The sequence below is a fragment of the Hemiscyllium ocellatum genome, chromosome 2, assembly GCF_020745735.1.
Source record: "Hemiscyllium ocellatum isolate sHemOce1 chromosome 2, sHemOce1.pat.X.cur, whole genome shotgun sequence".
In the NCBI taxonomy this organism is placed as follows: Eukaryota; Metazoa; Chordata; class Chondrichthyes; order Orectolobiformes; family Hemiscylliidae; genus Hemiscyllium; species Hemiscyllium ocellatum.
In genome coordinates, this window is record NC_083402.1 from 47,129,856 (window position 1) to 47,146,732 (window position 16,877).

At 41.1% G+C, this 16,877-nt stretch overlaps 1 protein-coding gene across 4 annotated transcripts in view; it reads right to left on the reverse strand.

Moving 5' to 3' along the window:
* The window catches only part of LOC132827416 (EGF-like repeat and discoidin I-like domain-containing protein 3), a 203,588-nt gene that overhangs the window by 36,936 nt on the left and 149,775 nt on the right, over positions 1-16,877 (reverse strand). For all 4 annotated transcript variants that reach the window (XM_060844111.1, XM_060844120.1, XM_060844101.1 and 1 more), the window contains 2 exons: positions 15,640-15,795; positions 1,879-2,023 (listed from right to left, as the gene is read on the reverse strand). In XM_060844111.1, coding sequence (XP_060700094.1) covers positions 1,879-2,023; positions 15,640-15,795 — 301 coding nt within the window. The remainder of the gene's footprint in view (positions 1-1,878; positions 2,024-15,639; positions 15,796-16,877) is intronic.

The following is a 16,877-nucleotide window of genomic DNA, read 5'->3' on the forward strand; positions in this document are numbered from 1 at the left end:
ATGCTGTTGGCCTCTATGGATCGTATTATAGCAGGAAGCAAAATAGAGTGTTAGGCAGAATGGGGAATTGGTGGGAGGTGGTGGTGGGAGAGATAATAGTCATTACATCTCTCTGTGCACCAACCAAATTTTGCAGGAAATTGTAATTTTGCTCTGCGGTGGTCAATTTATGCAATTAGTTGAAGCAGAGATGTGAGGTTTGCCATTACAGTGATGCTGCAGCTACCATGTTCATTTGTGTGCATGTAGTAATTTATCATCTGGAAAATTCAGCGTGCAGAGAAGGTCAGTCAGTGGCAAGGAATTCATTAGGGAGAGGACAATGGGGCCATCTGCAGAACAATAGGACACTAAGGGAATAATATGTCAGTGAGGTAGAACATGTCAGATAGGCACAGTCGGTGAGTATAGGAATCGGCAAGATAAAGGGAATATTTAGTCAGTTTGTGAGAAAGGCTGAGTCAGAGAAAGACAATCAAGTCAATGAGAAAGGGCTGGTCAGTAGGAAGGACATTCAGTCAGTTAGTAAGAGAGCACTAGATAGAATAAGACACAATAAGTCAGTCAGTAAGAGAGCTGGATGGAACCGGGGCAATTGGTCAGTTAGTACTGGAGCATGGGTCAGGTTTGGAGGGGGCAGACAGTGGACTAGTCATCGATCAGGAACAGATCAGAAGGGAATAATCATTCAAGCAGGAAGGGAGAGCAGGCTGGAGAGGAGACAATTGGTTAGTCAATGCGGGATGGCAGGTCAGAAGCGAAGATAAAGATCGAAGTTACAGCACACTTAGAGTCATAGAGTTATACAACATGGAAACAGACCATTCAGTCAACTCATCCACGCCAAGCCTAATATCCTAAATTGATTTAGTGCAGTTATATCAACTTTCAGAAGTAAATCAGCTTTATACACAAAGAAGAAAAGTACTGTAGGGAAACGGTGAAATGGTGAAAATGTGATTGATTGACGCTAATTCGATAGACCTTTCGCAGAGTGAGCAATGGCATAGTTGGCCAAAGGAATTTCTGTGATATAAATTTGAAGAAAATTGGAGCAATCTGTAAATTAGTATTCAGTGCTATGGTTTACACTACATTTACACCACTGCATGAAGATAGGAATAACATTTAATTTTCTTCATTGAATGTTCAATCGAACAACAGTAAAGAGAAACAGATATTGAAAGTCAATCAATACAATTAGGCAATAGATATATTAATAAGATATTTAATGACAGCTAGACTGTTATCTGGTCATTGAAATCCTTCTTTGCAGAATTGGTGGAAGGAGGGGGTACAGCATATTGAGTATAAAAGCTGCCTAATTCTCCAAGATAGGTGGGAAGTGAAACAAAACTGGAAAATAAATCAACCAAGATTGCAACAATATTGAAAGAACAAGACAGACTTGCATTCATATTGCACCTTCTCACGCTATTGAGAAATATGTCTGATTTGAAATGAAGAAATAACGACCTTGTTTCCATAATGATTGGTTTCTGAAAGCACATTTGAGTCTGCAAGGCTCCTCAAACTTGTTTAATAATGAGCCAACTTCTGCCCTGTAATAATAATGCAACACTTTTTATCTGTGTGGTCCCTTGTCAGTCGACCAACAAATTTCAGTCTAGATTCCGTAAATCTTCGCTTGAACCTGTGAATGACTGCCTGTGTGATTAGGATTCATAACCAGTGATTAATCACAGTTGCAAATCCTAGAATTTTGATCGGAATTACATGAAGTGGAACAAATTCATTCCTGGAAAGCTAATATATAATTCATAGTTTAATCAAAAAAATTAATCACTTTCATAGCAAATCTTTTAAAGTAGGTATTTCCAACAGTACACATCACAGAGAGTGTTAATTTACGATTACCTGACATTTCACAGCCAAGCAACTCCATCCTCAATGTACAGTGTCTCCTGCAGACTTGAGGATACAGTCTTATGTACTGGGCCTCTATAGGTGGATTAAAAGAATTTGCATGTGGAGTGTTGTTGTCGACATTTCCACGGAAGACCTGCAAATTTTGAACAGAGTATATTTAGTGGGACAGTGCAATGTGTCTGAGTTATGAGGTTGATTTATTGATGCAACAGATCTTTTGCCCACTTAAGATGACCAGATTATTCTCACAAAGTATTACATTCAAACAGATTAACCTATACAATAACTAAACACATCAATGAAACAGTCTCTGCCATTATAAATCCCTAAGCATAATGGGACAAGGCAACATCACAATAAAATGACCAGCTCCCAAGCTAGCTTTGAAGGAGAATTTATCACATGCCTGGACATATCTGTAAGGGTATTGGAAGATACATTACAAAATCAAAGTGGAGCAGCATAATGAAATGCAGGGAACATTCACTGCTTAAATCAATAGCTAGAAACAAACGTCAGGGTGTAATCACTTTTCTCATATACTTCTTAGACATATGTCTGCTTTGATCTATATAATGTGAGAAAACCAATGAATGAGTTATTACCAGTATTAATGTGAAAATGCAGAATTACTTGTAAAGTGGATCACGTTCATTCCTCCATAATGAAAGGGACCCTATGGTTGATAATGGAAATTGGAAGACAGAAAGCCAATTTTGTTTTTATGTGTAGGGTGCAGGAGAAACTACCCAACCACAGACAAGCAAGTATGAAGAGAGAAATAAAGACATGCATTTATGTAGCACCTTATATAACAATAGGATGATCTAAGTCACTTTATAATAAAGAAGCACCTTTGAAGTGTAGTCTCTGTTGTAACATAGGAGTTTTTTTTCTTTTGTTATATTATCCCCACACTCCCGCCTAACTGCGGTAGTGCTTATTTTACCCCCGCACCCATGTTGAGTGTGTGCAGGTGTGAGAGACAGCGAAAGACACAAGGTGCATGTATCTTTATTCAATTTCCACCACCAGGAAGAAAAGAAACACCCAAGTGGCCAGTGACAAGCAGTGGCCTTCACATCAAAGGGCAATGCTGTGGGATCAAACAGTGAAGGGGAGGGAGGGGATTAGATCAAAATAGAGTTGGAGGGGGAAATAATGCACTCCACTCCCTGCGGTGCCCACCTCTCCTTGAACAGCTCAAGAGTATTGGTGAACACTGCGTGCTCCCTCTCCAGAAACACCCGGGCTCTAACATAACCGCGGAAGTGGGGCAGGCAATTGGCCCTAACGACCTCCTCCCAGGCCTACAGCCTGGACCTGTTTATGGTCAATTTGGCCAGGCCCAGGAACAGACCCATGAGGAGGTCTTCAGACCTGCCCTCTCCCCCTCCATACTGGGTGCATGAAGATCAGGAGCGTGGGACTGAAGTGCAACCAAAAACAGAGAAGAAGGTTTTTTAGAAAATCAAAAAGGGAGTGCAAACACCCACATCCAATATACACATGGTCCACAGACTCCACAGCAGCACAGAACAAGCAGTTGGGCTGGGAGTCCGTGAACCATTGCAATCTGCGATTGCAGGGGACTGCTGCGTGCATCACCCTCCACCCCAGATCCCCGAAAGGGGAAGGACTCCCGCATAGAGAGCTCTCCACTGGGGATCCCCATCGCCCGGTGGTGAATGGGCATGCCAAGGTGTGTCCAGGCAGTGGATGAGGGAGAAGAGGTGGACGATGTGCAGCAGCAGTCAATACAGGGCCTGCCATTTTATGTCCTTAAAAGGTACAAAACTAAAATTCCGGAGATGGCTCAGGTTGTGGAGCACAGGTTCCCGGGGGAAGTACGAGACCATGGGGCCAATGTGAAATTTCATAAGGGCAGACGGGATTCCCCCATATATCTGAGCGTCCTCCAGCTCGTGCACCACGTCGGGTCCGAGCACCGCCGTTTTAAGGCGTCAAATGGCAGTGGCTACGAACTGGATGTCTACCACTGCTCTGCTCGCTATATCTTGCGGCAGCATTCAACCCAGGCCCCCACCACCCAGCACCACCCCGACCCTGGTCACCCTTGCCACCAGGGCCCTCCCTCTGACAGCCACTCGAACCCGTGAGTACGGAGGTGCAAATTCCTGAGCAACGGCTCCCTGAAGACAGCCGCTACTCCTGCCGGAGGGTAGGCGCAACGTGTTGCGACCATGTTCCAGACAGTGATCAGGTCCTGGTAAAAGATAGGCAGCGTCTTGAAGGCGACTGCCAAACCGTCATGGTCGATGAACAGGAGCTGCGTTTCGTAGTTGAGGTTACACACCTGGCGGAAAAAATACGTTGCCAGGGCGCACCACCTAGGAGGAGGCTCAACATAAAGGTATCGCTGCAAGGCCTAAAGATGGAAAGTCACCAACTGGGTGCGAACACACACCAGCGACTTCCGCCCCCCCCACCACCACCACCTCAATAGGGAGGCTCAGAACCTGCACAGTGACCCAGTGCATCTTTTTGTCCCAGAAGGAGTCGACCAACATTCTCTGGATGTCAGTGACAAAACCAGGAGGAGGGGCCAAAGGGACCAGCTGGTACCACAGCATGGCAGCCACCAACTGGTTAACATAGGAGTTTGTGCATAGTATCCAATTTGTGCATAGCCAATTCCCAAAAACATTGTGATGCTAGCCAATACTTGATGTCAAAATATTGAGTTTAATGTGTGTATTATTACTAATGCATAAATCAGCTGAAACTAGTGGTAAGGAAGTGAGTTGCCATGAATTATGAATCATCTTAAGCTGCTGGCCAATGGTTTGGCTGTTAGGTTTGCAAAATCAGGAACTTGCTGACAATCTAGCTTGAATTTAGGAAATTGCTCTACATATGTGTTAATTGCCAATTAAACTCTCCACAGCAACTTTGGGGTCTTGTATTGAACAGCATTTAAAAAAAATGAAAATCTGTTCCTGCAATCAACCTCATCAGTTCAAAAACGGAACAACTGAAATTATAAAACCTTGGAAAAAGAGCATTAGCTTTTGGAGATTTTGATCAATTTCAGTTTATACATCTTATTTTTCCTTTTTCTTATGTTCGCTGTCTTAATTCAAACCCAATCTTTCTTTATCTGTCTTTATTACTCTTTACTTGATTTAACTCCTGTCCATCCCGTTTCCTGCTCAGCACTTTTCTTTTTCTTTCTCAATCCATAAATGTCAATTTTAAAACAGAGAGAGACTGGTGGCACCATCATTCAGTGAAATCCCAGATGCCCTGTTGCTTTCAGCACACCATTCTCAGCTCAAACTACTGACAAGCTCTACACATAAACTGAAAGATATGGGGAAATATCTAACAAATGGGATATTCCATGAGATGCACTGCTGCAGCAAATTTGCCATCATTTTACTTCAGCTTCCACACACTGTCAGTATCAATGAGTCAACTGGCTAGTTGTCCCAATCAGTCCTTATTCAAATGTTTCTAAACTCAACAAAACCAAAGGTGAGCCAATCTCTGTCATGTTTATATTTAGAAGAGCATTGATGGTAGCTGCTCTTTAAAAGACAATTTGTATCATTTTATACAAAAGTCACCATAGTCTTGCCAGATCATGGTTGGTGTTTGCTGCCATAGTGTTCCCAGACCATACAGCTGCTTTCTCATTACAAAAAGATGACCTACTGATGGTGCCTTAACCGGAGGGTCATCACACCTCAGGCGAGGGATAGGTAGAGAAAGAGAGTTCTTCATGGTAACCTCAGCTCACACAAGAATTGAATCTATGTTGTTGACATCACTCTGCATCACAAACCAACCATCCAGCTTGCTCACCACTGTCACATATCAGAACCATAGGGCTGAATTTCCTGCTCTGTCTGGTGGCAAGCTTGGAGGCAGGAGTTGCATTTTCATTAGGGAAGGTGGAAGCATTCCTGAAGTAACCTGCACATTCCTGCCTGAATCTGAGATTCTGTCAGAAAGGTCCATGTTGATGTACCTATCCCGCCACTGTCTGTGGCCCTAAATTATGTACTTATGGTTCTCATCCGACCTCAACTGGTATTAGCTCAGTTATGGACAGAGATGTCCTTGTAGCCATTTGGCATGCACAGTAGCTGAAACTGAGCAGCAGATTGTCACCTTGTGTTGTTGGGGGAAGGTCTCTTGGCCTGATCAAGAAACTGAACACTGCGAATGCAAGGTGGGCCAGTGAGAATCTGTCCTTGCTCCTTTCTTTCTGCTCCTTTCTCCCCCAGCATTTCTTAACTGTGGCCTAGCTGCTCTGGGACAGATGGAGGTTCTTCCTGCAGCAATTGCTATTGCATTGTACTATCGCATTGCTGAGCACAACAGTTGCCAGCTTCTGATGAAGGGCTTATGCCCGAAACGTCGAATTTCCTGTTCCTTGGATGCTGCCTGACCAGCTGCGCTTCTCCAGCAACATATATTCAGCAGTTGACAGCTTCTGATTGGTTGGGAGCTTGGAGTAGGCAAGATGGTCAATTTTGGGGCCTTTAATCAACAGAAAGGCCCATTGGTAGCTTCATCACTGCCTTTTCAGTCTTCAGAACCTATCTTAAAGAGGCAGCCAATGTCTGTCACCAGCTCTGCAGCAGCAAATGAGGTCTCTGATGCCTTAACACCATTCCACCCATAGAATTATTCCAACATTGAGGGAGGCCATTCAGTTTCCTGTCTACATGAGCTCCAACAACTTTGCTCAGCCCATTCCCTGACCTCTTTCCTTTAGCTCAGCAAATCATCTCTCTTCAGAAGCCTATCCAACTCTAATGTCCTAATTGATTCTGTTTCCACCACGCTCTGAGACATTGCATTCCAGTTTCTCATTGTTCTCTGTCGAGGAAAACACTTTTCAGAGTTTTGCAGTGGCTTAATTTGTTTATTCATCTTCAAACAACGGTCTCTGGTGCTTGATCCTTCTGCCAATGGGGAAAAAATTCTCTCTCTGTAATTATCTCATGATTTTGAGAATCCCTATTTAATTTCCTACGAATCTTTTCTTCTTGAAGGTGAAGCACCTTGATTTCTCTCATGTATAACTGTAACTGTGACTTGAGTCTCTCAATCCCTGAAAACATTCTCGTAAACCTTTTTCTGTAGCCTCTCTAAGGGCTTCGTTATGTATTTCACTGAGAAAGATTAACATGTGGACTCACAGCAGGCACCCATAATTGATCTAAATTTATTTGCCAAGAGAGGATAGAATAACAGAACATTTGACTGTTAAAATATGCCTGTTACTACACACTCTTCCTACTTAAAAACATGCACATTAATATGTAAAATGGTGCTTATAGATAATTTCTCAGAATATATAACACTAAACCTACAGCAACGTACCTGAAAATTTAACAATTTGGATTGCTTATTTGTTTGAGCAATCATTAAAACATTTCTCACCCCCGTAGTAAACAAAAATGTTTTTACTTAACATCAGGAATGTGCTTATCAAAAATAAAATTGATAAGTAGTAATTAAGTAAAAACACGATTTCTTCACAAAATCAAATTGCTGGAGAAACTCAGCAGGTTTGCCAGCATATGCAGGAGAAACTGTGGGAGACTACAAACTCCACTTAATGGTTGGAACTCGCACCATGATTAATGTAACTTAACCTAAAACATGACTCACCTAACTGGTGAATTTTATGGTAATGTTTTAGCTTCACTTTGTGAGGCATGGGTCATCTCCAATGAGAGAATGTAACCATCACCATTTGTTAGTCAATTGCATTACTATTACTATAAATATCCTGGGGGTTATTATTGACCAGAAACTGGGTTGGTCCAGTCAATTAAATTCCATGGTTACAATAGCAGGTTAGAGTCGAAGAATTCTTCAGTAAGTAACTCACGTTCTGTCTCCCAAATACCTTTCTACAGTCTACTAGGCACAAATCAAGAGTGTGATGCAAAACTATCTACTTGCCTGGATGAATGTAGCTTCAACATCACTCAAGAAATTTTACACTCTCCAACACAATGCAGCTCACTTGATTAGCACCTCATTCATCACCTTCAGCATTCATTCACTTCACCACTGAGGTATAGTGGCAGCAGTGTGTACCATCTAATAAGTGTCCTGCTGAATTTCACAAGCTCCTTAGACAGCTCCTTCCAAATCCATAGCCAGTAGCATCTAACAGGACAAGGGCAGTAGACAAATGGGAACGCTGGCCAACACCTGCAAGTTCCCCTCCAAGCTACATATTATCCCAATTTAGCAGTATTCCATTAACTAATTCCATAACTATTGCTTGAACAAATACTCGAAATTCCCTCTTCGCAGCACTATGAGTGTCCCAGTGCAGCGGTTCAAGATGGCAGATTGCCTCCACTTTCATGAGGGTACTCAGGGATGGGCAATAAATGCTGTCTTACCCAGAGACAGCCGGATCTCATGAACACATTTTTTAAAAATTCCTCTTTTTAACTGCAGTGATTGTTTTGTTTTAACCATGACCTCTGGTCAGCACTGAGCTCTACAAATCACATGACCAGTGTATCATGACTCAGCTTCACTTTTCGCTTACTTTGTTATTCACCTCAGGCTCAAGCTGTGTCCCAGGAGCATGTTTAAACATTAATTTGCAAGGTTAATAACCTGTTCCAGAATTGAAAATCATCTTGCTTATCTTGTAAAGAACCTTAGAAATTATTCTCTTGTTTGTAACCTAAAAAATATTTCTTCAAAGATCTCTGCACAACCAGTACAGTTCTTTCTGCAATACTGCCTGCATGGTAATTCTGGAAAATGCTGACTCCATTCTTAGAGATATATTTCAAACTATTTTGCCATAAACTGTGGATTATTATATGACACCAACATTGTTGACAACCCATAAATTGGAAACCAACTTCTCAAAACCTCAAAAATTTTGGCACTTGTATTGGGCATTTATATCCACTCACTACAGCTATCAAACCAAACAAAGTGCTCTTTCTCTTCCTTTTTAAAAAGTTCCATATGTGTTCATTCCCATGGTTTTCTAGGGTTTGATTATGGAATGAAATGAACCTTGGGTGGATTATTTCTCATTCTTGGACATACTCCACAACTTTTCACAATTTTATTTACTCCATGATTGATACCAAAGAAAAACTTCTTTCTACTGCTTTCATATAGACTATGAATTTGTGCTCTTCATGAAATTCATCTAACAATCTCATTCTAAAACTTTGTGGAATAGTGGCCATTTCCCTTAGCAGACAGCCTTGATCCGCATTTAGTTTGATGCTGAGTAGAATACTCCTGCAACTTCTCATCATCATACACTCGGCTACCATTTCCTTAAAACATTCACTTTTCCGAACAGCATATCCTTGCGTCTCTTCACTAATTTCTCTGGCAGACACCAGCACGTAATTTGTGCATGTTAAGTAATTCACAGGTAATTCATTGGCTGGAAATGAATCAGTATTCATGGCAAAGAATGCCTGCATTTGTACGATCTGCTGACTTACTGTGTACAGTACTGGTCACTGTATTTTCAGACAGTTCATGTATTGGAAGCAGTCAGAAAAGGTTGACTAGTCTAATATGTAGAATGAATGGATTGGCTTACGAGGACAAGAAAAAACAGGCTAGGACTATATCTTCTGGAGTTTAGCAGAGTCAGGTGGTGACTGAAGTGAAATTTAAGATCTTGAGGGGACTTTACTGGATGGATATTGAAAGAATGTTTCCTCTTGTGAATGAACTTTGAACTAGGGATCATAATTTAAAAATAATGGGGCACCAATTTAAAACGGAGATGAGAAAACATTTTCTGTCAAAGTGTTGATAGTCTTTGGAATCCCCTGCCTTAAAAGACAGTGGATGTACAAACTTTAATTATTTTCAATGCAGAGGTAGACAGCTTCTTGATTACAAAAGAATGAAAGATCATCAGGAATATGCAGGAATGTAGAGTTAAGGTTAAAATCAGATCAGCCATGATCTTATTGAATGGTGGAGTTGGATTGAAGGGCTAAGTGGCCTACACTGGTTTCATGTTCTTGTGTTCATATGCTAGTATGATACTTATGTGAAATTGCACTGACAGCCCATTACAATCAACTCTCAAAGTATGTTGCAACAAGAGATGGTGCCCCCTTTTCCAAAACAAGTTAAGAGCTTGTGATCTGTTACCAAAGTGAGCCTTGTATCATACAAGTATTCATAGAATTTAGCAACACTGTGTGATGCTCTGATGTGGTTAATATACATAAACTATATATTAAAGACTTCTTCATAGTGTCTTCCACTACAATAAGTTATGGCAAGGCATTGCTGCTCAAGCCAATTTTTCTTCGGATTACAGTGAATCAAAGCAGCATCTATAATCAGTACTTGTTGCACATCTCTAATTTGTTTCTGACACTCATAGACAAGTATGAATCTATTCTGTCTTTGATGGTTGTTTGATAACTGCAATCTGGAGTTTTATTCCATCACCTTTCTGGAGTCTGAAAAAAATCACTGTTTCATGTCAAGCAGCAAAATTTGGATAAAATGTAACTGCTCCTCTATGGATTTTAGTTTTGCTGACAAGGCTGTTATGGATACCCATCACCAAATGCCTCACTATTTCTTATTCTGTTCAGTAAACAGAAAAAGTACATTCTGGATCAGTGGTGCTGGAAGAGCACAGCAGTTCAGGCAAAATCCAACGAGCAGCGAAATCGACGTTTTGGGCTTCAGGGCTTTTGCCTGAAACGTCGATTTCGCTGCTCGTTGGATGCTGCCTGAACTGCTGTGCTCTTCCAGCACTACTGATCCAGAATCTGGTTTCCAGCATCTGCAGTCATTGTTTTTACCTTAGAAAAAGTACATTTACTAAACATCAGAAACAAAAGCAAATCATTTTCAGAACAAGGTAAATAGCTTTTAAGAAACATTACATTTATCACCACATTAGACATGCAGGAAGAATGTTATATAATTGTCTCAGATCACAAACTAGATGGATGCACTGATGTATTGAACAATTCGCACACTCCATTGTCATTGTAGCACACAGAAGAAACAGCTGGAGAGTGGATATAACTTCCGAATTTCTTCAAAGTATAAATTTTCAAAAAGGTTTGAAAAAGATTGTTTGGAACAGAGAGAAAGAAGCAAATAATCACAAGTCTCTTTTAATATTTGAGTTTGGAAGCAATATTGTAAACTGCAAAAATATATATTAGGTTGTTCAAACAAAGTGAATTTCATTTTCATTCTAACACTGACCCTTCTTTCTATTATGAACTTCAATCAAGGCTGTTAGGATAAATTATCCCATTCAGTTAAGCATGATTTGCATTTAGTGGAAAACACACAAATTATTGTCTGTTAGATGTTTTCTTACTAGTAATCATTGAGGTTAATTTAATGCTATCATCTAAGATTCAGCAGCATGAATTAATACCAGCTATTCAAATTTTTTGAAATATAATCACCTAACCAGTTCAGAAAAAATAACATTAGAGTTCTAAATATACCTATGACACTTAGCCCATCTATTTACCTAAATGAGGTAAATTAAATTAAATGAGGGAAGACATGATTGCAAAAAGAAAACAAGTTTGACTGAAGAAAATAGACTAACTCCTAAATTCTGAATATTTCCAGTTTTAAAAATGATGAAGAACCCACTTGAGTTCCTGTTGACTCATGGGGTAAGTGCACTCTGCAGGATGTTATGAATCATAGCAAACAGGATCAATTAGCCAATTTGTTCTGAGAAGGTAGCAGCCGCACAGCATCAAACATTGAAACAAAGGCCATGTCAACTATGAATAAAATGTTAGAGGAATAGAGCAACCTCATGTGATTAAAGCTAATGTAAATTAGAGCAAGGGTAAATACAGGGTAAACACCATCACAGACTCATTGGACTTAATTGATGATTTCTGCATTGGAATTTGAATGTAATATAATTCCATATAACTGGCGTTTTTGCAATCCAGATCGGAGTAAAATTAAAATATCCAGAGCTCCTTCCCAGCATTCATATTGGATTTTATTGGGACAGGGTTGTACATAGTGATCACCCAAAATATCATGCCAATACTTTCTTAGACTCAGCGATAAGTTCTTGGTCTAAGTATTAGAGGGCTGCTGCCATTTGGTGAATACACCACAGCTTAAATGACCACAGACAAGAACAGTAAAACAGGAAATAGAGAAATGTGAAAAGAGCAAAACGTATCACAGTCCTGAAGCATCAAGTCTTGAGGGACAATTTAACTGACAATGTTTCAGTGTGTTTATTCATCTATGGGATGACGGTGTCACAGGCTAGGCCAGCATTTACTGCCCATCTCCAATTGCCCAGAGGACTGTTAAGAGTTAACTACATTGCTGTGAACACCTCACCTTCTGCCTCGGAACACTTCAACCCCATGGCATCAATGCAGACTTCACCAGTTTCCTCATTTCCCACCTTCCCCCCACCTTACCCCAGTTTCAACCTTCCAGCTCAGTACCATCCTCATGACCTGTCCTACCTGCCAATCTTCCTTCCCACCTATCCGCTCCACCCTCCTCTCCGACCTATCACCTTCATCCCCACCTCCGTTAACCTATTGTACTCTTGACTACCTTCCCCCCAGCTCCACTCCCTCCCATTTATCTCTCCATCCTGGAGGCTCCCTGCCTCATTCCTGATTAAGGGCTTTTGCCCAAAATGTCAATTTTCTTGGTCCTCGGATGCTGCCTGACCTTCTGTGCTTTTCCAGCACCATTCTAATCTAGACTCTGATTTCTGGCATCTGCAGTCCTCACTTTTGCCACATTACTGTGGGTCTACCATCACATGTAGGCCACAACAGATGAGAATGACAGTTTCCTTTCCTAAAGGACATTAGTTAATCAGATGGGTTTTTCCAATAATCGACATCATTAGATTCTTATTTCCAGTTTTACTGAATTTAAATTCCATCAACTGCCATGGCAGGATTTGAACTCTGCCTCCTGGAACATTACCTGGGTCTCTGGATTAACGGTCCAGCTATAATAGCATGAGGTCATCACCTTCCCCTGCCATAGTTTCAGTTATGATGAGAGATTGGATAGACTGAGACTGTCTTCCTTGTAGCAGATGAGGTTGGGGGTGAGGGTATGTTTAAGATGTACAAAGTTATGAGAGACAGGGTAGACAGGTAGAAACACTTCCTCTTGATGAAATGGTCAATGACAAAGGACAGCAGATTTAAGGTAAGGCACAGGATGTTTGGAGCAGAAGTGAGCAAAATATCTTTCACCCAGAAGGTGATGGGAATATGGAATTCACTGCCTGCAAGGGATCATTTAAAGTATTGAGATTACACTTGTGATGCTGAGGCATACAAGGCTATGGGTGAAATGATATAAGAAGGGATTAGAATAGTTGGATGGTTGTTTTTGACAATTGCAGACTCAGTGGGCTGAAGAGCCTTTTTCTGTGTTGTAGACCTTTACCAAAATCCATTAATCCTTCTCCTCTCAAGAAACCCATTTTTCATCCCAGGAACCATTTTCTTAAACTACTTCTGCATTCTTTTCAATGCATTCACATCCTTCATATAAATGAACTATACAGAATACTTAAGTTGAGGTCTAAACAGTGTGCTATACAAGTTCAGTATAACTTCTTTGCTCTTGTACTCTGTGCCTCTGTTAATGCAGCTGAGAATATGGAATGCTTTATTAACTGTTCTCTCTACCCGTCCTGATTTCTATAATGATGTATGCACATATACTCTAAGGTCTCTGTGCTCCTGCATACCCTTCAGAATAGTAACCTTTGTTTCTTACTGTCTCTCAAAGCTGTCTGTATCAAAACGTGCCCCCTCATACTTGGCATGTTGAACTTGATCTGCCAACTACTCAGTCACTTCATCAACTTACCAATGTCTATTTTTTTTAAGTTATACACTGTCCTCCTCATAGTTTCTAATGCTCCCAAGCTTTGTATTATATAGAAACTTTGAAGCTGTACCCAGAACACATTAGAAAACCAAGGGTCCTAATAGTGACCAAAAGGAAACTCCACTACAGATCTCTCTCCAACCCAAAAAAATCCATAACAATTACACTCTATTTCCTATCTCTCAACCAATCTTGCATGAATGTTGTTCCCATCTTTTATTACATAAGCCATTAGATTAGATTAGATTAGATTACTTACAGTGTGGAAACAGGCCCTTCGGCCCAACAAGTCCACACCAACCCGCCGAAGCGCAACCCACCCATACCCCTACATATACCCCTTACCTAACACTACGAGCAATTTAGCATGGCCAATTCACCTAACCCGCACATCTTTGGACTGTGGGAGGAAACCGGAGCACCCGGAGGAAACCCACGCAGACACGGGGAGAATGTGCAAACTCCACTCAGTCAGTTGCCTGAGGCGGGAATTGAACCCAGGTCCCTGGCGCTGTGAGGCAGCAGTGCTAACCACTGTGCCACCGTGCCGCCCCTAACTGTGCCACCGTGCCGCCCCTACTGTGCCACCGTGCCGCCCCATAAACTTTTCCTACAAGTCTAATGTGTGGCACTGTCCCAAATCTCTCAGATCTAATCTCATTCTTGTAAATCTCCTTTTCTGTGCTTTCTTCAAAGTTTCTATGCACCTTTTATAGTATGGAGGTCAATGGTGTGGACATAGAGTCACACAGCACGGACTTAGTAACTTCAGCCCAAAGTAAACTAATTCCACTTGCCCACCTTTTGCCCATATCCCTCCGAACCTTTCTTATTCCTGCACTTATCCAGATATCTTTTAAATGTTATAACTATATCAGCATCTACCACTTTCTCTGGCAGTTCATTCCACATATGAACCACTCTCTGTGTGAAAACATTGCCCCTCAGGCCCCTTTTAAATCTTTCTTCGCTCACCTCAAAAATATGCCCCCTAGTTTTGAACTCCCCCCATCCAACAGAAAATACCTTTGCTATTCACCTTATCTATGTCCTTCAAGGTTTAGAAACTATAAGGTCACCCCTCAACCTCTTATGCACCAATGAAAAATTAACCTATCCTTATAATTCAAACCCTCCAGACCCAGCAACATCCTGGTAAATCTTTTCTGAACCTTCTCCAATTCAATAATATTCTTTCTATACCAGAACGACCAGAAATGTACATGCTACGCCAAAATTGGCCCCACCAATATCCTGTACGACTTCAACATGAAATCCCAACAACAATACTCAATGGTCTGAGCAATGAAATCAAGCATGCTAAACACCTTCTTAACCACCTGTCTACCTGTGATGCAACTTTCAAAGAACCATGTACCTGAACCCCTCGGTCTCTGTATGTGACACCACCACCCAGGGCCTACTATGAACTATATAAGGCCTGCCCTTGTTTGTTTTACCAAAATGGAATATCTTACATTTATCCAATCAAACTCCATCTGCCACTCTTCAGCCCATTGCCCCAATTGATCAATATTCCTTTACAATCTTAGATAAACTTCTTTACTGTTGAGAGTGTGGTACTGGAAAAGCACAGCAGGGCAGGCAGAATCAGAGGACCAGAGAATTGACGTTTCGGGCATAAGCCCTTCATGCTCCTCTGATCCTGTCTGACCTGCTGTGCTTTTCCAGCACCACACTCTCGACTCTGATATGCAGCATCTGCAGTCCTCACTTTCTCCTCCATAACCTCCTTCCATTATACCACCAAGGTGATTTCACCCACAAACTTACTAACTATACACAAGTTAAATAAAAGCATAGGGCTGAAACACATTTTAATTTCTTTCATTTTACCTTGTCCTCATAGGTGCCTTTTACTTTGTAAGTCGTCCAGGTTTTGCCATCACCACTATAAGCAATCTTGTACGATTTCACATATTCTGGGCTGCCAAATCTTTTAGCACCTTGGCTAATCAATCCTGTGATTCTCATGGTGCGTTGCAGGTTAATCTGAGGAAAGAAAATCATTCAATAAGAAGACAAGCACGTAAAGTTTCATTTCTTTAAAAGCTTCAGGTTTTTGGTATCATAGCTGACACATAGATGAGCTTCTGGTATTACCTTCACAGCGGCACTAAGACTGCCCACTTCTACCTCTGTAATGTCACCTGACTTCACTCCTTTCACCATTCGTTGCTATTGTAACCATCATCCATATCTTTGGATACCTCTTGACTTGATTATTCAGATCCATTTCTTGCTGATTTTCCACATATTACCCTTGACAAACCTAAACTCAACCGAAGTACTGCTGTCTGTGTCTTAATTCACGTCAGGTCCCACTGACCCATCACTATTGTGCACAATGGTTCTTGGTCAAACACCGTCTTGATTTTAAATTTTCATCCTTGTTTCCAAATCCATTCATGGCCTTACCCACTTTGTAACCTTTGCAAAGAGCATAACCCTTTCAGATATCTTCACTCGTCTAGTTCTTAAATGACCTTGATTTTAATCCTCCCTCATCCATGCAAACAACCTTTATTACTCAAGCCCTAAAGTTTGGAACTTTTTTGTCAAACAGAGTGACTTCCTTGTTCTGACAAGTGGTCACTGTACTTGAAACATTAACTTTGTTTTTCCCTCAACTGATACTGCAGACGTGTTGTTTCTCCAAGCGTTGTGTTTTTGTAGCCATCTTCCTCTCTGGTATTTTCCTTTAAGACACATCAAAAAAACCTACTGTTGTTCCTAGTTTCTGTGTTACCTCTTTGACCAAGCATTTGGCCATTTGTCCTGATGCATTATACTGTATAGCTTGTTGTCATATATAATCCTGCAAAGTGCTTTGGGATGTCAAATGGCCCCTGTGCTATCTAGATATAAATTGTTATAAGTGGTTTGTGTTTTCTGGCATTGGGCCATAATCAGAGAATTGAAACATGGAACAGTAATGCAGGGAGCCAGAAAGGTTTAGTCTGGAGTCTGGACTCAAGAGCCTGATAACAGTTTTAAAAGAATTCAAAAGACCTTGAATGCCTTGAGTTCAGACACTGGGCTTGTGTGGATTGTAAACAGACAGAATAGATGAT